General features: G+C 36.1%; 1 protein-coding gene across 1 annotated transcript in view; it reads right to left on the minus strand.

The window, feature by feature from the left end:
* Nucleotides 1-16,719, minus strand: part of LOC145684642 (leukocyte elastase inhibitor-like) — a 61,912-nt gene extending 45,193 nt beyond the window's left edge. The window contains exon 1 of the mRNA XM_081757038.1: nucleotides 16,249-16,719. Coding sequence (XP_081613164.1) covers nucleotides 16,249-16,276 — 28 coding nt within the window. The 5' untranslated portion in view covers nucleotides 16,277-16,719. The remainder of the gene's footprint in view (nucleotides 1-16,248) is intronic.
* Nucleotides 16,720-23,529: the final 6,810 nt, after the last annotated feature.

Genomic DNA, 23,529 nt, shown 5'->3' on the forward strand with positions numbered 1-23,529 from the left:
TAGTTAAGAACACATGTACTCACCTAACAATTAGTGATTTCTGGTTGTGTCCATTGAGACTTTCTTCTCAGGATGACAATACCTACAACATATCACGTTTTCTGTCATTTTACCCAAAATTTAGAATATCATTATTTTCGGCTCGGCTGCTTTAAAAAAAAAGTGGCCTCGTAGTGTCCAAACGGTCAGTGATTAGTGGTTGTGTCCATTAAGAATTTCCTAAGGGTCCTAATATCTAAAACATATCACGGTTCCAAGCAATTCCACCGAAATCAAGAATACCTCTACCCTGTCTTTCTAAAAAAAAGTCGACAATGTAGTGGCCAAAGGGTCAGTGATTGGTGGTTGTGCCTATTGCCTCTTTTTCTCAGGATCACAACACCTACGACAGGTCAGTTTCATTTTAATCGAAATTCAAAGTAACACTATCTTCGGCTGCTTTCAAAAAAGTGGCCCAGTAGTGACCAAACGATCAGTAATTGGTGGTTATTGCCATTCAGACTTCTTCACAGAATCTCAATATCTACAGCATATGACGGTTTTAGTGATTTTTTACCGAAATCAAAAATGTCGTTATCTTCGACTGCAGTGACTAAACGGTCAGTGAATGTCCATTGAGACTTCTTAGAAACACAATATCTACAACACATCACGATTTCAAGCATTACCACTGAAATGCAATTTCCGTAAGGATTGTGCGGAGTCCGTTGTTATTTCGAAGGCGGATATTGCCCTCTGCAAGCCTTTTCTCGCATAAACGACAAAACCCGTATTTCCTACTTTGAAGTCATATTTGCATCGGTAGAGTTTCGTTTCTTTAATGCCCCTTTTAATCAAGGGGACCCTTTTTGAAAAGCGGCCCTTTGCCACCCTTAACTATTTTCCGAAAGAAACAAAAATACGTGTCGATTTATATTTGGTCTAGTATATATGTGCCAAGCTTGAAGAAAATCGAATGACGAGAAACTCCTGTGAAGCTATCTCCTTTACACTTTCACTTTCTGGACTTGACGGGCTTTTGCCCCAAAGTCTTCAATTATTCAACGGAATGGTAAAAATGATCATAATACAGAAGAAGTGTATAGTCTTTGCACAAATCATGAGAATTTATAAATAGGGGAAGTCAGTTTAATATGAGCAGTCCGAAAATATGAGCAGCACGAAGCTTAAACTCACACAGCGCACACATACTTTGCGCAAGAGGAAAATAACGAAGTTCGTAGCATTGCTTGGAGTTTCATGAATTGGCAGAGAGGAGCCCAATTTCGTTCGCTGCAGTTATTGTGAAATTAAAGACAATTTTACAGTTACCTAGAATAAAAACATGTTGCTTTTTGGAGCTATAGTTAAATCAGGGTCATGGATAATGAGCTAAAGCTTGGTATCTATGCGTTGTATATGATTTGTCACTGGATTTATTGTCAGTTCTGTCTAGGAACGCAAAGCCAGTCTTCTGTTCACTTCTTTCCTATAAACAGAGTTGCCAACTACAACATGTTAAAATATCATTAGCAGTCGGTGAAATATGAGCTTTTGTATTCAATTTAATATGAGCACATATATTTTTTTAACTAATGAGATAAATAAACATGAAGAGCTTTTGCAGATGTTAACTAAAGTAGATACTTCGTAATGACACAATTTGTAATAACATGGATGATATGAATTCTACAATCTTCAAGTTCATAATAGCAATGTATTTGCCAAATTAGAATTTGCTGAAATGATCACGAAAGCATGGAATACTAATGCTACTGTTGGAATTGCTTCAAGAGCGTTTAAAGCAACTAGGCTGTGCTCAGTAGATGTATGCTATTCCTGGTTACGTTTATGTTGCAGAGGATTATTCTCTCGATGTTTCTCAAGAAATTTTAAGGACATCTGCTGGTAAAATAACCCAACAAGCTCTGCACTACCTAATGTTGCTATAGTGCACACATCACCAACCAATACATCTACAGGTCAAGAACTTGCCTGTTTTGCAAACACTGAACTTCAACCTGGACTATTAAGCACCTCAGGAAACTATCAACCAGGTTTCTCAAACACCGCAGAAAATTGTCAAATCACTTTTTCCTCTGCCTATTATTCAGAGCTAAAGCAACAGAAAAGGAAGACATAGAGAAATAGCACGAGAACTTACATCAAGGCAATTGATAATACAGCTTCAGTCCAAAGGACTTTCAAAAGGAAGACTTCCTATAAAGATGAAGAAGCAGTGACGACGCCAGCTTTAAGTTCTTAAGGGGGCAAAGGAGGGGCAGATACATTTTCGGGGGGGGGGCAGCTATTTGCCATACCAAAAATGACATATTAATTACGTTTGACTTATTTTACGTTAAATTGTGTATTTTGTTGCTGTTTTCATATTAGACATATATGATTATAAATTAAACTTATTTCAAGTAAAATTTGTAACTAACAAATAAGTAATGTCTGCACATGAAATATTTTTCAATGAAACTTTTGAAGCCTAAACATAAATTGAATTACTTTCGCGTATGCTACAAGTAACACATTCTAGTACTATATGCTACGTCTCTCTCTCTCTCTCTTTCTCTTTCTCTCTCTCTCTCTCTCTCTCTCTCTCTCTCTCTCTCTCTATATATATATATATATATATATATATATATATATATATATATATATATATATATATATATATATAGAGAGAGAGAGAGAGAGAGAGAGAGAGAGAGAAAATTAACGAGAAGCTGCTGAAAATGTAGTCCAATCCAGAAGGAGTGTAGGTATTAGGTAGAAAAATGAAACCGTAGTTTAGAAAAAAACATACAGGATCTCTGTATGTACAAATACAAATTTTCATATTAATAATGAAATTCTTATTGTTTCTCAGGCCTCTGAAGTGATTATGTGTGCCCAAACAGCGAATTTCACGAACATCCAGATCCTAACTGTTATAACATTTTTATTCCACCAAGGAAAGTCACCGAAGTAAATTAATTAGGAAATCAGTGAAACACCACCAGACTCTCCTCCGTTATACAGTGGTGAAGAAGTAAGTGGCTTAGTATAAACGTGGCGATTTCTCAACAAATTATGCTTTACATCCAGGATGATTAAAAGCAATGACTCTTCCCGAAATCATGGATGCAATTTGTGACATTGTTGAAAATTACAGCATTTCAGCCAGTGGTGGATATAGCCCGGGCCGGAGGACCTAGGTCACTCGTTTTTAGTGACAAAAATAATTTAAGCTATTATTTATATACTTTTTAAAGTGTATGGTAAACTCACGATATACTTATTATAGTCTGAGGTCTGGCTGCACCTCGCTTTCTCAGTTTTTACCTTCTCAGCAAAACTTGTGTCAGAGATTCTGGGCATTTCTTTGAAACTCGTCGGTAGCATAATTCAGAATGGCTTGGGTATGCGAAAGATCTCGGCATAATGGGTTCCCAAAATATCTGTCAGGAGAATAAAAGATTGACGGCATGAAGAGAAGTCTTCTTCCAATTTGACCGGAATGCTGATCAATTTCGCTCACGAATAGTAACCATAGATTAAATATGGTTGTACCACTATGATCCTCAATCGAAACAACAGTCAATGGAGTAGTAGCACTCATTTCTCCATCGCCCCAAGAAGTTCAAGAATCAGAAGTAGGTTAAGAAATTGTTTGCAACATTCTTCTGCGATAAGTATGGAGTCTTACTCATAGACTACCTCCGCAACGGTCAAATATTTAATCCAGAATCTCGATATTACTTACAAAACTGAAAGAAAAATTCAAAGTTCAACGCCGCGGAAAATGAAAAGAAAGGAATTATGTTCCTTCAGGAGAATACACCTGTCCATCAAGCCCCTGAGAACACAACTGACATTGCATAATCTAGGATTTCAATGTCTAGATCATCATTCTTATTCCGCAGATTTCGCTCCGTCTAACTATTACGTGTACTTATTTCCCAAACTTAAATAACAGGTGAAAGGATGCCATTTTAGATCTGATAGGGATGGTGCTACGAACAGTAGTGCGAGGAAATCTTCAGATTTTTTAACTTTTCTGCAAAAACTGGAGCACTGCACCAGAGATGGTGTGGGTCAGTGGGTCGTGGGTCAACAGCATGTGACCCACTGTGACCCACCACCCACCGTGACCCACTGCGACCCACCACCCACCATGACCCACTGTGACCCACCACCCACCATGACCCACTGTGACCCACCACTCACCGTGACCCACTGCGACCCAGCACCCACCGTGACCCACTGCGACCCACCGACTCAATATGATCTACCGACCCTCTCTGCTCACTGCATTGTAGAGAGTATCTTCTGAAGACTGGTAAATTTATCTCCGTTTTACTTTCAAGACCTTCATTTCAGAGCGTCATTTCAGACTTCGCTTGGGGGGGGCAAGAGCACTACCGACATAAGACTTTCACGTTTTGTACTAGTATATTATTAGACAATCGATTAAAGTATATGTATTCCTCAAACTCTTGGGGGGGGGGGCAATTGCCCCCTCCTGCCCTCCCTAAATGACGCCCCTGCTTCATTTCCCTTTCTTTTCCACTTGTTACTTGTCACTGTAATATATAAATTATTTATAAAAAAATTGAATGTAACTATGTGTGCCTGATCATCACGATCAAATTGCAAAGTCAAATGAAATTACTTTTGGTATATAGTTAGGCCTTAATCCAAATTAGGATGTTATATTGCTTTTATTATAATGCATAACATCCTAAGGAGGTAGTGTGGATCCGAATTTTTGCGAAAAAAATGAGTATCTTGCAAGCCGTTAAACTTACGGAGCTGAAATTCAGTGTATTAACTCGTTATTGAAAATAAACAGAATGTGTCCTAGCATTTTTTAAAATTATCCTTTATGTGTGTGTGTGGGGGGGGGGGCACTTTCTATATATGGAAAATTGGTAGTGAGTTGGTTTGTAAAATGATCGAAAACGATCGATGTTATTTCAGCAAAAAGAAATCAGAAACAAAAAATACAGTGCTTGGCTTCATATATCCATTGCTTTCTGCTATAATAATTGCTGAAGCTTATGTTTATTATATGGAGCGCTCACAGCACAGGGCAATCAACCCATAAAGTTGTGAGAAAAATGGGCATAAAATTTGTACTGTAAGCTTAATTACACGGAAATTTGAAGTTTGGATTGTACGCATAATTGTATGGAAAATTTTACACTATTTTCCCCCTTTACGTTGGTCTACTTACTTTGATTTGGAACTGAAATTTCATCCTTTTTTCCACTGAAAAGTATTGATAATTCAACAAGGAAATAATTATACTATGATAATTTAATTGAAATTCATCGTAATTTGGCACATGACAAACAGCAGTGTGGTAATTGAAGTTGAAGAAGGAGGGAAATTCCCATTCACCTCTGAATACTTTCCACAAACGTCGTTGCCTTTCGCTTTCTAGACGGGGGAGGGAAATTAGTAATGGTATCAAACCTTCATATATAATTACAAAAATTAAATTTATAAACAAATAAGAAATCATCAGTTTATCAGGCTTTAATTGATATCACAAGATTCCTCGACATTGCCAACTGACATGGTCGATATGGAAAAGATGTTGTATGGTGATAGAGAGATGATACTTCTTGCTGAGTATTTTAAAACTGACCGAGAAAAATCGTTATCAGACTTAAGTCTAACAAGTAGATTGTCGATGAGAAGTCGCAGAAATCGGGTAGAAGTATTATCAATTACCACGACAGAGTGCGAACGGGGATTTCCCCTTATGAATTTACAGATGACTGATATTAGAAACAGATTAAGTGCTCAAACATTGTCTAACTTGTTGCTCATCAATGTTAGGCCTAATGGCCCACCGCTAGACAAGCTCAAAGTAGACGAGCTAGTTATTTCTTGGCTGAAGGATGGACATCATTCCACTGCGGATGATTTACCGCCAAAAAGTTAGCAACAGGAAATAAATCCGATTTCAGATTTGTTTTAAGGTGGAAAATTACGAGTTACGGAAAATGTATACTTGTATTACTAATGGCTTATTTGTGTTATTCAACTTTGTACCTACTTTTTAGTAACTCTCTTCTTTGCTTTAGGTAAACTACTTTTGAATAAATATTCATAATAATTGCAATTATGCATATTTGTAACTTAAATTAACGTGGTGTTTTAGTGATTACACAAATTACAATTATGAGCATACTTTATGGAGATGCTCTCACATAGGATACCCGAGCACCTTTATACCCTATGAACAACTGATTTTTCAAGTCTTTTGTGAGAAAAATACTGTGAACTGAGAAACCATAACCTTTTCCATATTGTACAGGGGTATTTTCCTGCGAATAGAAGTTTCTTGTGGAATGCGTTCAGAAATTAACACTGGCAAGAATACTCTCTTAGTACAATTATATTTTAGGCACACACTAATTTCCCCACACCTCGAACTGTTTCAATTTCCTCTATGACAAACACTCTACCATTTTAAATCGTAAAGGTCAGATCCACCGTTATTGTAACAGAGTGGTGCTTGAGCGATTGACTAGAAATTAAAACTCCGATTAGTGACAATTTCAGTCTTGTTTTACTACAAGTGTAAACTCTTTAGTCAGTTCAGAAGAGGCCGTGGATCGTGTTCAAAGTTGATGACGATGGATTTTGGTGAGTCAGAGTAGGTCAAAGTGGATGAGAGTGGTTCATGGTGGGTCACGGTGGGTGGTGGGTCACGGTGGGTCATGGTGGGTGGTGGGTCAGAGTGGGTCACGGTGGGTCGTGTGTCACGGTGGGTGGTGGGTCAGTGGGTCGTGGGTCATGTTTTCATTGACCCGCGCCAACTCTGCACTGCACAAGGTAGTATATTGACTCTCGGGGGAAGTGTAGAAGTAAAACTTCACCATTTCACGTGCACACATTCTTGATTGGGCTACGAATTTTTCAGCAGTTCCTAGTCAATATGGTAGACGTCACATCAGTACCTTCAAAGAAAATAAGTAAGAGAGCACTAATATAAACCGATTACTAACTAAAGATCAGCACTCTGACAATACGTATTATTGAGAATCAATTTAATTCCATAAATTTATTATCATTTGCAGGAAGGGAAAACAGAACTCTTTTTATCCTCTTCAAAAAATTAAGCCCTGGTAGTTGCAAACTAAGCTGTTATAAGCACATCCTCTGAATATTGAAAGCCGAGAATAAAGTTTTACAAAAAAGAAGTATATAACCTTTAAATAACACAAAATATGAAACTGAAAACTTCAAACCTGGATAAATACAAACAAGTTACGTAACTGGTTTTACCTTTCTTTTGTTTCCAATCGAAGTTGATCTAATGAGAAGAAAACTAGTCGACCAAATCTACTATTCTTCGCTAGGCACAATAATTAAAAATCATAAGAAAGAAGTATAACTAAAATTTACCTCAAAAGGCGCTAAATTAGAAAACAGAAATATGCGTGCATACCCAGACGCTCAAAGAAGAAAGATTGAGGACTAATCTGCCACATAGTAAATGCATGGAAAGTAGACTACAATTTGTCAATGAGATTGGTTATGATATTGATATAAAATACTACATGTAGAATATTTAAAGATTGTAGGAGTCTGGAGGGGTGCAGTCTAGGTGGCAGTAAGGGGGCAGAAGTAGCTACTAGGGGGGCGCTCGCCCCCTTGCCCCCCTCTAGCGTCGTCACTGTGAAGAAGCAGACATCCATAAATAAATCTAAAGCACAAGTGGATACTAATAGTTTTATTGAAGAAAACGCCAGAAATGATACGCTAGGAAAGAGGACAGGCTCATCCATACAGTGTGAGGAGAATGATAGTATTTGCCATATTTGTGAAGGAAAGTTTAGTGAAGACTCGAAAAGGGAAGAATGGATCAAGTATGATATGTGCCAAGACTGGTATCATGTCTTTTGTGTGAACGTTATGCCCTGAGTTCTTTCTTTGTGATTACTGTAGAAGATTTAGTGCCTAGTTATTTACGTCAAACCAATAGACAGGACTCTTGAAATTAACGTGTTTTACGTGCATGTGCAACTATCTTTTGCTCGATAGTGTAATCATCTACGTTTTATTTTATCTTTTGTATATTTTTTGTATCTGCTTTGTATTTTATGTGAAAATATTAAAAAAGAAACGCTGCTCATATTTACCCTATGAAGTGCTCATATTACCCTTGTACTACGGAAAATATGAGCACTGCGCACCTACCTTACTAACCTGTTTATTACTCACGAACAAAAGCATGATACCTTTTAGCGTTTGTAGACGAAAGATCAGGCTTTCTTTTGGTGATACCTTTTGCTTTCTGTAATACATCACTTTTGAGATATATTAGTATTTTCATTAACTATGCTCATATTCAACTGACTTCCCCTAAGGTGAAATCAATACGTAAAGAGGTTAGCATACACATTCTAACTAAACAAAAAGTAATTTACATTTATCAAGTATAGTAACAAATGCAATCATATACTTTGAGTACTAACTTTACTTGTATAACATGGATCTCTATTATTAATAAACAACATTAATAAATTTAATCGAAATTCACCGTCGTATATTAAGTGTTCATATTTTTGAAATAACTTCCATATTGTTCTCATTGAATTCCCATGAATCAATTAATAAAATTTCGTTTTGCACATCTATATCAGTAAAAATCTTCAGTTTGAATTTAATTTCTATGTAAAATGTTTCAAATTAATTTCATAAACATTAAGGGCATATTTGAGACGTGACATGTGAATTGAATCTCGATTTTTCACGATTAATTCATAGTTGTTGAAATTGGACTTAGAATACTTAGCCTTCAAAATAAGTAATATTGAGGGAATTCACTTGTAGGGATATTAGATGGAATGAGTTCAAATCCACGCAATCATCTTTTTCACGTAAAAAAATCATTAACAGAAAGCAAGTATAGTAGTATGTAAATCCTAGTGTTTTATTTTGTTTGTCAATAGCTCTTCTGTACTGTATTATTAATGCGTATCAATATTTTGGAAAAAAACTACTAACATCAAGCGCGTAATATACAAGATTAACACGTAAAAATGGAAGTCAAGCTGGCAGCTCGTATATGACCATTTTGTAATGGAAAGTCGCCTGTACTACAAGCACAATCGTTAGGGGACTCGCCGCCCGGTGTCGTGAAAATATGAATCAGCTGGTTGCATAACATCTTCAACTACAGAATGCAACTTACAGAATGCCTGAAAATGTGAAAATTCTGCAAGATATTTCATATACTTTACTATAGTAAGATTTCGGGGAGGGCTTAAGCCCGAAAGCCCCCTCCCTAAATACGCCGCTGGTTGCCAGTATACATTTTAAATGTAAATTAACAAAATCATTCACGCTATTTCTAGTGCAAAGTCAAGAACGCCTGACGTTTTTAAGTTAATATGCACATAATATGCACACATGTGTACTATCTAATTTAATTTTTATGTTTATATGTTTGGCCAAAAGAGACTAATTTTTCAGAAAATAATAGCAAAATATTGGCTCATAAAAAGTTATAAAACGTTCAGTGCCAAGTTCAAAACTAATAAAATAATAACCTTATATTCATCTACAGGGTCCCCACTTTCAGTTTATCAGCATATAAAAGTGGACTATGTATATCTCATTAAAATATATAAGAGGAAAGAGACTAATTTTTCCGGAAAAGATGAGCAAAATATTCCCCCATATAAAGCTAAAAGTAGTTGGGTGTCAAGTTAAAACTAGTAAAATAATCATTTTATATTCATCTACAGCGTCCGCACTTTCAGTTTATAAGCATGTATCCATTTGAAGTGTCCCTACTTTCAGTTAATATTCATATAAATGTGGTCCATGTACTATCTAATTACCAAAAGTGCTTGAAAAGATACTATATTTACCGGAAAAGATGAGCAAAATACCCCCTCCAAAAAAGGTATATATCTAGAAGTGCCAAGTTAAAATCTAACAAAATAAGAATTTTATATCCATGTGGAGGGCCCTTACTTTCAGTTAATATTCATATAAATGTGGGCCATGTACTATCTAATGTACTTTCAGAAATAATATTTTTCAGACAATGACCAGCAAAATATTCCCCCCTAAAAAGCAATATAAATATAAGTGAGAAGTATAAATCTAACAAAATAAGAATTTTATATCCATGTGGAGGGCCCTTACTTTCAGTTAATATTCATATAAATGTGGGCCATGTACCATCTAATTAACATATGTACTTTGAGAAATAATATTTTTCAGACAATGACCAGCAAAATATTCCCCCCTAAAAAGCAATATAAATATAAGTGAGAAGTATAAATCTAACAAAATAAGAATTTTATATTCATCTTGAGGATTTCTACTTTTAGTTAATATTCATATAAATGTGGGCCACGTACTATCTAATTAACATATGTACTTTGAGAAATAATATTTTTCAGACAATGACCAGCAAAATATTCCCCCCTAAAAAGCAATATAAATATAAGTGAGAAGTATAAATCTAACAAAATAAGAATTTTATATTCATCTTGAGGATTTCTATTTTTAGTTAATATTCATATAAATGTGGGCCACGTACTATCTAATTAACATATGTACTTTGAGAAATATTTTTCAGACAATGACCAGCAAAATATTCCCCCCTAAAAAGCAATATAAATATAAGTGAGAAGTATAAATCTAACAAAATAAGAATTTTATATCCATGTGGAGGGCCCTTACTTTCAGTTAATATTCATATAAATGTGGGCCATGTACCATCTAATTAACATATGTACTTTGAGAAATAATATTTTTCAGACAATGACCAGCAAAATATTCCCCCCTAAAAAGCAATATAAATACAAGTGAGAAGTATAACAAAATAAGAATTTTATATTCATCTTGAGGATTTCTACTTTTAGTTAATATTCATATAAATGTGGGCCATGTACTATCTAATTACCAAAATTGATTGGAAAAATACTATTTTTTTCAGAAAATGACGACCAGAATATTCCGCCCTAAAAAACCATATAACCTAAAGTGCCAAGTTAAAATCTAACAAAATAGAAGTATTATATTTATCTAGGGAGTCCACACTTTCAGATAAGAAGCATAAAAAAGTGGAATATGAAATATCTAATTACTATATGTACATCGAAAGGAGACTAATTTTTTCAAAAATCATCAGCGTCGTACTGACTGTAAGATTGACGTGTTAATAACGTCAACAATCATTAATTTATGAGTCTGTTAGCCCAGCGTTTTAAAACTACATAATTAATTAAAATACTTCTAGAAAATTACTTGATAGATTTACGTAATAAAGAAAATGATCATCAAATGAAATCTTTTAATTTAACGTCGCACTCGTATACCCGCTGGGCTAAAGGAGACGGTTGTGATGAGAAATGAAGATAATGGTTGAATGTATCGTGGAAGGGAACGAGAGAATCACAAGAAAACCCACACGCTCGGTTTTTGTCCACCACAAAATCTACTTCCCTCGATCTGAGATCGAACAAGTGACCTAAAGTGCCAGTGGTGAACGCTTTACTACTAAGCCACCGCGGCCTCCTTCTGTAATAAGTAAATATCACAGAACGTATTAGAATATAGTTTTAAATGTTAAAATCCCTGATTTGAGGAGAGAACACTACCTGAATTTTTAGCTTCGTAATAGTATTTATAATGAACACAAAATTTGATGCTTTTATGCGAGTCTCGGGTTCACTTTTATCACAAAAGAGATCGATGTTACAGGTCTTATACCTAGCTTCGGTATCAGTTCTCGATTCCGGACACTGACTGTAACCACCCATCAAAGATATTAATAATTATTATTAATAGTAATATTATTATTAATATTATTATTGTCTTCTTCTTATTATTATTATTATTATTATTATTATATATCGAAATAACTGTATTTCACCATATTTCTTCCTAGCACTATAAAGGACTAAATTAGATACCAGTGTGACATGAATGAACTATTTTACGAAAAAGAACTGTGTTAAGTGATAGGAGTTAATAGTATTCTACTCTCTCTTGTTTAAGGATATCGTTTAGTGCTCTTAATATGTTTACTATTTTATTTTACCTCCTTAATATGTCATACGTATTCTCATGAGAATTTCATGAAACCCGAATTACTGAAAACTTATAAGGCCAGATGGTACAGGCTTGATCACATATACGTGACATTATCAAAAGATTCATTTTGCATAATGATACCAAACGGTAAACTTTGTGTACTACAATTTTTGTCCCAATTTGTTGTTTCATATTATATGTATAGGATAAGTATGATATTTCTCTCTCTGATCATTGAAACAATAGAGACGCCCGTGTGTGAGTTGGAGGGGTGGTATGCTGAAACGCAAAAGCAACATATTTGTTTAAGAAACATCAAATTCATATCACAGTGCTAGTAAATTTGTAGCAAAGGGAAATTACTTGCTGTCTTCTCACGGTTAATTCGCACGAGGAATCCGTGGTAGCAGATCCATCTGTTTTATTCTGTCTTTGCCGACTTTTATCTCGTCATTTCCTTCTGGCATATACTTGCCACTTATATCTATCTGCTTAGATGTATGCGAAGTTTGTCAACCTTGAGATGAGTCAGTAGAAGAATTGTGCGTGAAAGAGCTTGTTCATTGGATAAAATGAATGAATTTTAAAACAGAATAGATGAGAATGTCAGAATTTCCTCTTCGCAGCCAATTTGAAATAACATTTCCCGCCAACTGTCATCACTGCTCTTGAATCAGGAAACCCAGTAGATGTGAGCAGTGCTTAAAGTGAGCCGGTATGAGCCGGTTATGCATCCGAAAGTTAGAAAATCGGCCGGTATGGCATACCGGTAAAAATAACATTTAAATTGCAATTTGCGCTTAGGAAAAAACAGATTTTACACATAGAAATAAGTATGGCGTTGATATTGAGTCAACAAATATGTTTGTACTGTCAAAGATTTCGTTTGTGCTGCTTCCTAAGAAATAACAGTTCCATGTCACCCTATTTAATGGCAGAATTTGTGCTCTTGAATTTTTCAACATTTGTGCGAGCAATTGCAAACATCCCTCTTCAAAAATTCCAACTACCGTATTGCCCACCAAAAATGTTTAACATGGATCCACCCCTGGCATTGACTTTTTTAAATTCAAAATTATTCTTTTCACAATGTCTGAACTTCTGTGTTTACAACTATAAGAAAATTAGTGCTTACCACGAGACGAGACGAGACCAGAAAAAGCTTTTGAAAATAGAAATGAGATTGGAAAGAATCATTAAATGCTAGATACTAGAGACGAGACGAATAGGGATGCATTCGAGTCGAGTCGAGACAGAATTTTCCTGACAAAATTCGAGTCGAGACACAGCTCTTCCAATAGAAAAATATATATTTTTCGAGTCGAGACATCACTTTTACAGCACATTTTCGAGTCGAGACAGTCTCAAATCTTGTCTCGTGCGCATCCCTAGAGACGAAAGTGCCTACAAAGCCTTGAAAACGAGACGAAAAAGTTATTGGCGTATATGTTTTTTCTTTGTTTGTCTGTTTGAATCGATTTGAAAGCCACGTTGGATCACTATGTTATTGTATTAAGGTAACCAAGAAAGTTCTGTCGCTTTTTCACCCACCACTTTCGAACATCGATATGTCACCTAAGACGTAGCTGGAAGATCAAAAATAGTCCCTGTCATCATCGACGACCTTCTATAACGTTCTGGAAGGCCATGGGTTCCGTCGCGGTAGAACTTGGTGGGCCGTGAAGCGAAGAAGATATCAAGTTCATTTTGCGTCTCTACTAGGGATTTAAACTAGTGTCCTCTAAGGTGATTATCCAAGGAACGGAGCAGGAGATAATAGGACGGTGCAATATCATGAAACTATAGCGGATGCAATAGCATTTTCCCATCCAAGGCGTAGAATGGTATCCCGGGTCATGCTAGCCACGTGGGGCTTAGCGTTGTCCTGTAACAGGATAATCCCTTTGCAATTCTGAAGTGCTGGCTCCAGAGTGTTGAGTTTTTCTTGAACACGGCTCAACTGCTGACAGTACAAAGTTGCATTGATGTTCTGACCGGCTGATAGCAGTTCCCGATGCACGAAGCTGCAAGCAGTCCACCAAACACACGGAAGGACCCTCTGGTGTAGTGATGGTTTCGGCTGCTTTGGAACCGGTTCATGGGATGCTAAGCAATGATGACGGTGCCGTGGAGCTTCGTACAGGACCACTTCTCATCACATGTCAATACTCTGTCCAGAAATGGCTCCTTCCTCAGTCGAGACATCAAAGAAACACAGGTGTCTGCTCGCGTTGCCTTCTGGCCCGGATTCAAATCATGTGGGACCCATCGACCCAACCAGTAGTGCTTCCCAAGTTGATGGAGGTTCTGCCGAATGGTTTCTTCACTCACACTGACTTATAATCCAAGTTCCTCACATGTCTGGCCACTGTTCGCCTCAATTGCTACGAGGGACCCTAGAAATAATATTTATTCTTATGGCTTTTATAGGTTTATCAATATTGTCCCCTTCATTAATTTGTCATGTATGAAACGGGCCCAGGGGCGTAACTACGGGCGCAGGTACGGGGGTTCATAAAGGATAAGAGAAAGATCAAAAGAGGGGGCCTAAGAATTAGAAAAACAACTTTTTCTACGGGAGCCCATATACTCGTGTTATTGCTATCTAAGCTACAGCGCTGGGAAGAACCATGTTCACTGTGTCGTTACGCAAGTTCACGGTGTAACTGAACTGCCACATCCAGGTAGTATGTTGGATATACCCGCACCAACAGCTGACCTTCACCTTATCTCCATTCGCATTCAACTCACGGTGTGACGGCGAATTGAATATAGATCTCCACAAAAAGCAACAGAACTTACTTGGTTACTTTTATAAATGCAATGTTTTAGTAAACGTACCATCTTCGTTCTTCCAAATTTAGATCACCGATATGCTCAAACAAAATCTTAGAAAAACAAAATTATTTTATAAATTTTATTTCTGTTAGGCTGATGATAGTGGGGAGTAAAACATTTACTATATTAGCCCTCTCTTTCTCTCTCTCTCTCTCTCTCTCTCTCTCTCTCTATTTCAATGTATCTCCCTTTTTTCTATGTATTCTTCACATAAAAATTGTGCAAAAATGTCAGGAGTAAGGATGGTATTTAGGGTTCTGTCTAAATTACTGCTCTAAGTGGTCATATTTGTTCCATACCGTCACCTCATCTGATGTCACTTTAAGCACTGGATGTGAGTACGGCGAGAGAAGGGTGGAATAAGAATCTATCTATTCAATGTAATCTCTTGAAAATTACATATGTTTATTCCGTTTTATGTGAACTATACATTGATGTCTATACTGTCTATTCAAATTCATTTTCTACATTTGGACATTTGGCAAGGTAATCAATTAACAGGAAGTAATGAAAACTTTTCAAATTCCGGCTCACATTATGTGCCAGAAATAAGCGTGTGCTTATATCTTTTGGTAATTTTGATAACGACATGTTGTTAAGCAATCATTTCTATATACGAAGAAGGATATATCGGTTACATGGTTAGCATATGGCTTCTTTTTAAGCTCTGCATATAACACAAATATTTTAGGTTATGTTTAAATTACTGCAATAGAATCATGATAACGTTACAAAACAAACAAGAAATAGACAGGATATCAATGGATACAAAACTAAATGTCTACAAGAAATATTAATGAAACATTTAAAATCAAAATACAAGTGGGACATTTGAAGGAAAAGGGTCGGAATATTATAAGGAATTGTTATGGTCCACTCGGTTGAATGAAATTGACCAGAAATATTGTTTAGAATGAATGATCTACTTTGGTCTGTTAGCCCAAGAAAAAAAGCTACTGGCCCACATCCCACAATAGAAATAATTTACTGTACTTACCTTCCGTATGATTTTAAATACTCGCTCGCACCGATGAATCACTCGCCCCAGGCGAGTCGGCGAGTGTTTATTTGCATCCCTTTGCTAAACAAAAGAATAAAAAGAAGAAGTGCTCTACAAGCATTTCATTTTCGTTGATGATTACTGTTTTTCCTCAAGTCTTTCTTACATGATAATTATAAATAACTGTTGATTCACTACAACTTGAGACTGCAAAAAGGAGTAAGATAAAGCACTTAGCTTTTTATTTTTGTAAATGTCTTTACATGGCCTTGCTTTTTTTTAAATGATTAATTTACCGCTGAGCAATCTCTTTGTTAACTATGTATTCACTACAAGTAACAGCATGTAATAAAACGTATACTTACTGAATTGAAATCCTCGAAAGACAATCATTTCAGAAGATAAAAAAATATTCACGATACCATTGAGAACATTCTATTGTACACTGTACTTTGTAGAAGTAAGTCTTGCTTGTCGCTTCCTGCAGTTTAAAATCTTTCTATTTTTGACAAAGGAAATAAAAAGTTATCGCAGCGGCAACGTTTTTATTAAGATAGCTTTTCGAATCCAATTTGCAAGCTTCAACGAGCCGATGACGATAAGACGTCCAACACTAACATTTCATCAAAAGCCATTGTTTTTCGGTCAACTTTATTTTATGATTGCTTCTCAGAGAGAGAAATATCTCAATCTACTGTCTGCTACATGAGAAATTATATTTTACACAAATTTAAATTTACACGGATTGTGTACTGAAATGGTCGCACTAATGAACTATTTGTGCCTCGATTCTGTTTCTAACTGAGAACTAATGAGTTGTGGTACTGATTCGACATGTTTCGTTACGAGACAAATAATGAACAGCTCAGAACGTTATCTGATGAATAAATAGCTGAACAATTGATATGATCTCTAAACAATGTTTTTTAAACATTTCCCTATCATGTCGGAAGCACGGACGTTTCACAGTTAAATAACAAACAAACAAATCAGTATCGTGTGTATCATAGGCGCCGACTGGAAGAAAATATTGGAGGATCCAAACAATGAATAAACATATCATCGTCATATTCAGCCGGTTTCAATTAACTGTTTAATGAAGCCCGCCGCCATCTATCCACCCCCCCCCCCGGCAGATCTCGGTCATCTTCGCTGCAATATTCACCCTGCATTGATCTTCACTTTCATATCAGTGCTGCCAGAGTGTTGGTTGAAGCTTCGGTCCTCTATTCAAAACCGTTTTGAAAACGGCCTTTTCTATCGAATAAGAAGGCTGATCTTAACGTTGAATTATAGCAACGACGAAGTTACAACAGAACTTCTTGCTCCTCTTTGTCAATTCTTCCTCGATCGGATCATATTGGAGCGGTGAGGACCCCACCTTTAAATATTGGGAGGGCCAAAAGTGTCCTGCTCCCGAAAGTAGGCGCCTATGGTGTATATAATTCTGTAGTGCACACCAGTATTTTTTTTTACTTGAAAGCTAGATATCAAGTCCGTAGATCGTATTTATTGAGTTGAGTTGATTTTGAGTTTAACGTCCCTTTCAGCAGCGAGGCTATATGAGACGGGACCTACTGATTAACGTGGAATCCGAACTGCATGAGCTCCCGCCGGGAGATTTTATTGAAGAAGAATGATTATTTCACTACTAACTGGTCACAGAATTATTTCTTTCCAAAGAAACAGGAATACACTCTGACACATGTAGGTCATTGATTGAGGAAATGAAACGAAATATCTAGTTTAACGTCCCAGGGTTATGCACTAACACTAAGGGAGACGGTGATGATTAGGGCCCGGAATTATGTTATAACGTTTTATTATTATTATTATTATTATTATTATTATTATTATTATTATTATTATTATTATTATTATTATTATTATTATTATTATTTCACATCGGATCGGAATTATAACTGAGAACTTAACTGATGAAAATGAACTGGAATAAGTCCATTTAATAGGCCGTATGCAGCTCTGTGTAGCATAGTCACTAATGCTCTCGTCTTGGGTGTGAGTGGTCCCGGGTTCGATTTCCGGTGGGAACACTCGATCGAAAAAGTGTAAAAGCTTTTTCAGACCAGCCACACTGAGTGAGGATTTACTGGGTTTTTCTTAGTATTTACACTAAGTAAATGCCGGGATGGTAGCTACCACAGGGGTGCCCGCAAAGGGGGGCTATGACGCAAACTGCGTCATTGAAATATTTTGGAGGTTTAAAAATCTATATAAATATGTTTGAGGGGATGTAAAAAATAATCGAAAAGATTTTTTTTCATGGAAGAACACCTACGGATAGACAATTGGGGGTGTGCGTTATGGACATGAGGGGGGTGGGCACCACTGGCTAACATACAGGTCCCTGGCCGTTTTCTTGCTTCCTTTCCTTTCCTCAGACAGTCTGATAGCCAAGAGACACCATCCCTCATACCTGACGGCCTAACAGGGCCTACTCCTGATAGGACACATTTTGACATATTTTATAATTTTTTGTTTTTACAATATTTCTTCGCTTTTAGGCAAAATGAAATATTTATCTAAAATTTCGTAAATTTCCCCCATATAGAATATTTTTCTGTATCTTATAATGCATTCTTGCATTTTGAGAAACTAGAAACTGAAATCATCAATGCCCTCTGTGTAATTATCTGCTCCTGCATGACAAGCTCGCCTTTCATGTATGTATGCATACCGGTACATGATAATCGCCTACAAGGAATGAAATGAATTTGAACTGTTTTTATCACTTTTTTTTCATTTTACGATACCGTAATGAAAGAAAACTGAAACTAAATTGTTTTGTTAGTCAAAATGTAGTTGCTTGGCTCAAACTGTTAAATAACTGATTTCGATTGACACGTACTTTTTAAAAAAGTCGACAGAAAATTGTAAGTTACAAATTATTACAATACAATGTCTTGGTTACAAGTTTTATTTTTAATTTGACATAAATAACTTAATATTTTGGTATAGGAAATTTCTGTATATACAGGGTGGTAAGAAACTATTTGAACAAACTTCGGGAGCTGATTCCTGACACCGAAACAAGCAAAAAAGTCCTGTAGAACTTTGGTCAGTGAGGGATAGTTTCGGCGATATAAGGTGCCAAAAACGTGGGAAAAATGAACTTCAGAGGGCTGTAATTAAAAAAAAAAAAAAAAAAAAAACGCAACGTAAAGTGAGGTTTTGAAACATAGCACTCGAAGTCATACCTGCTCGGACTCTCTGAAGGAACGTAGAGATTACTTGTCAGGTTATAGGAGATCCTACGTTCCTTTTGGGAATCCCTCACACACATCTTGCGGAGGTTTGGAGCATACATTTTTTCAATCGAGCAGATATCTCAGAAACTATAATAAGGAGATGACTAGTTGAAAACTTATTGCAGAGACATAACGAAGAGCTCAAAAGTGATGTATAGCACGTAAGGTAAATATCACTTTCACTTTAATCTCCAATAAGCTTTCCTTTGCATTGCAGTATTGAGAGTACATTACTCTTGGTTTAAAATTCACCTATTGCCTGTTCAAAATACATGACAACGATAGATATTGTCAACTTATTTTTCTAAAAGTACGCAACACGATAAAGAAACCGACGTCGAGAAAAGAACCTCGAGATTTATTGTTTGTCTATAATAAGTAACAGCAATACTTGGAAGGAGTATTGGATAACGCAGCACTTTGATGCCAAGTGATGTATTGTTTGATGAGTCGACTGTAGCAACTTAAGTCAGAGAAAATTCAGAATCCATGGTCGACTGAGCGGCATAATACAGTAGTTCGAGTTGATTACAATACCTTGGTAAAGAAATCAATTCAACAATCGCTAGCTGTATTGGAAACTCAGTGTAGATACTATTTCCAGGTGTTATGCACGATAGGCTTCTCTTACTTGTAACAGATGCAGCTAGATATAGTATATGCTAAAGGCAGGAAAAACCTTAAGTGTTCTACAGGGTGTTTCAAAACAACACCGACAACGTTTGGGAGGAGATTCCTGACACCAAAATAAGACGAAAAGTATAGACCAACCTGGGTCCACAGATGCTTCCGAAAACATGGAAAAAATGACGTTTAGAGATTCATATCTCCAAAACTATGGAACCTACCGTAGTCGGGTCAAGACTTTACTAAGGAACTAATATGTGCTGTGCTCCATCCAAAAATACTTGTTTCAGAATCCTAAGGTACTCACGCAACAATTTTTGTACAGGCAGTTTGGTTACAAGCATATAATCTATTGTACTCACTAACTACCTCTATAAAAATTGTTCCGGAAGTACTGCAGGATTCTGAAGCATGTATTTTTGGACAGAGCACATGTTAGTTCCTTAGTAAAGTCTTGACCCGACTACGATAGGTCCCATAGTTTTGGAGCTACGGACCTTTAAATTTCATTTTTTGACGTTTTCGGCAGCCTATAACTCCGAAAGCATTTGTGCACCCAGGTTGGTCTATACTTTTTGTCAGGAATCACCTTCCAAACGTCGTCGGTGTTGTTTTGAAACACCCTATATATTTGAAAATGGCACTCATAACCTGCCTGGCATATGGACTTCATAGACTAACATTATGTGAAGAAATTCGATTTAGGTATCTCAACGAAGATCGGTTTATATCAATCATGAAAAAATCATCTTAATGTACCCATCACGGCATCAAGCACTAAAAGAATCTCTCCAAATGTTCCTTCGCCGCCGCCAGCGGTGACGCGGTGGAGGAATTTAGCTTACAACAGTTCAATATTACTGTTCCAATCTAAACATTCTTTCCGAAGTAGTTGCAGGTCTTGAAAAGAGATGTCACACCTGATAGTGCTGTTCAGCAGTTAAGGCTACTTCAAGATACGAAGAACATCTCAAAGAATCAAGATAGATTTAAAAAGATAAGAAAAAGGATGAAAAATGAAATAAAGGATCTTGAGTTGAGCTGAAACTTCAAAGAACAAATTATATCAAAAATTCAAATGTTACACAAGAAAAACTATTGGGTTTGTTCGTTGTGTAATAGAAAATAACAGAAAGGCCAAATTACAATAGAACTTTACTTTTTTTCAATGAGTGTATTTAGAATACCTAGGTATTAAAAATACCGTTAGTGTGTAATTATTGCAGTACTAATGTTATATTTTATTGCATTCTAAATACAGGAAGCCTTATGCAGAGCCGTTTCGAGCGTCATATTAGTTTGACTAACGCGTAATGCTAACTTCTGTATTTAGAAACACGTTAATGAAGTTACCAACGATTTCCATCGGAATGGCTTAATAATTCTTTATTATCTTGATTTCTTATAATGTGCGTGGATAAATAACCCTGCGAAAAAAGTCATGTTTGGTATTTTCGATATAAATCGTTTACTGACTCTACTAACGAGTTTCCAAATATGGAAGTTAGCATCGCGAATTATTAAAGATTCTAAATAGTCGAACTTAATACAGCGCTAAGTAAAGACACTGTATAAAACCATGAAGTCTGACTCATAAGTGTTTACAGTAAGAAAGTACGCTTATAGTGCACTAGTGCACTAGGTAGCTTCGCATAATTATGTTTATGCACAATATTTGAAAATAATAATAATAATAAAACTGAGTAGAATAAATAAAAGATGAGCAATGTCTTCGGTGTAGCCCCCGAGAGTTCTCGGGCCAGTTTACTTGCACGTTCTTGACAAAGCTTGGGCTTAAATGTCATCTGGACTGTCACCAATCAACTTAGGAGTCCCGAAAAGTATGGATTCCACACTAATCTTGACCATTTTTAACATTTTATTTTCAACCATTCTCACCCTCATGTCGATGCGGACGGAACTTAAACGGCATCGGGAATATTATTATTCATCTCAGTGACACTGAAAACGATCACTTAGACACTAATATGAGTCACTTTCAAGTATTTTTACGTCACTCCCTTCCCAGTTCCTAGGGATGTCTTATCCTTGCAGTATTTATTTATTTATTATTTTTTATTTTATTTTAATTTTATTATTATTATTATTATTATTATTATTATTATTATTATTATTATTATTTGCATTTCAGGATTGCTGTTACAGAACTTACTATGAAAGCGAGGGATATATTTCCCTCCATTTCACAATATTTGTATCAAATGTGTTATGAAACACAGTGACACTGTTCACAATCATTTCACACACTTTCAACACAAACAATTAGTCAATAAATTATTTTTCCTATATCAATTATGCACTTCCACATGTTTGTGACAGCAATCCTGAAACAAAGGAATCACAATAATTTGTTTCAATGTAGCCAAAATAAATTTAGGAGCATCCATACTAACATGAATAATGACCTGTATTGAGTACTGCTCGGAAACATAATACCTCTCTAAATAACTCGAAAGATGGATAATTGTTTAAATTCAAATGAATACATCAAGAAACAAATTAAGTTGAATATAAATTCCTTTAATGCTGCAGGTAAACAGCGACAGGAAAATGGTTATCGATCTGAACTCAGATATTCACATGGTCAATATCGTGCAATGTTTAGTTTATGTTGAATTCTGAATCGTATCCCATTGAGTGCCCAAAATGCAACTTTGTGGTGTTTTAGTACACATATGGGACTACAATCTGGACAATTTTGAACAAATTCACAGGGGCATTTCTATGCGAAATTTAAAATTCAATTTTTAATTTTAATTTTTGAAGTGTTATTTTTTACTTTACAGGTTTTTTTCTAATATAGTACAACTTGTAGAACAGTCTTTAAGCTTTCCAATGGTGTTTGTGCCACGTCTCTAGTGCACATATTAAACATTTTATGATAATTTTTAATAATCACTAACTGAAAAAATGTCCTTTTTGACATTTTGGAACACCCTGTATGGGAACACTTTCAAGGGGAGAGAGAGGTAATATTTGGAATTTCTTCATCTCCCACTCTAATAAGCTGTGCACCAATTTTTACCTAATCTGATGACTTGTCGATTTGACATGGAATGTCACACATACATATCTATATATAAAATATGAACGCTGAACGGCTATGAGCATGGTGAAAACCAATTTAAAAAGAATAAACTTTTTTCTTTCTAAACCATAAATAATGCTGTGTCGTAGGTCAGGGAAAATGTATTTACTTAGTGATGGAAATTAAGGGAGTAAGGGAAACGAATACCAGAATTTCACTATGAACGCTGTACATGTATGTACTACCAGCACGAGACCCGAATAGGTTGTTAGTGGAAGTAGTTTGGATAGCCTTACGTCTCATACATTTCAGGTACTAATGAGAAATGTCAAATTTACTATAGTCCTCATTCTCCCATTCCAGCAACCTGGAAATACATAATTTAGCCAGAATACTATATCCGTATTGGTTTGAAGTTAGGCTCTCATACAATCAATTAATTTTTGAGGAGTTTGATTTACCAAAATTCCTTTTTATACTGTAATGCGCCATGTGCTCCTATTTATAAATAGCAACCACGTGTACCTTACGTTGAAGTACTACAAGTTGCAGGCAATGAAAACATCAGCGACACCTACAATCACATGACGAGGTAACAGCAGCACCACCGCCTCCCGGAGCGCCTATACAAAAGAGAGAATTAGATGGACAGCTACTAGTCTGTGATTGTCACCCCTCCTTTAGCTTACTCAGAGCTCTAG

The sequence above is a fragment of the Thermobia domestica genome, chromosome 5, assembly GCF_964235325.1.
Source record: "Thermobia domestica chromosome 5, izTheDome1.hap1.1, whole genome shotgun sequence".
Classification (NCBI taxonomy): Eukaryota; Metazoa; Arthropoda; class Insecta; order Zygentoma; family Lepismatidae; genus Thermobia; species Thermobia domestica.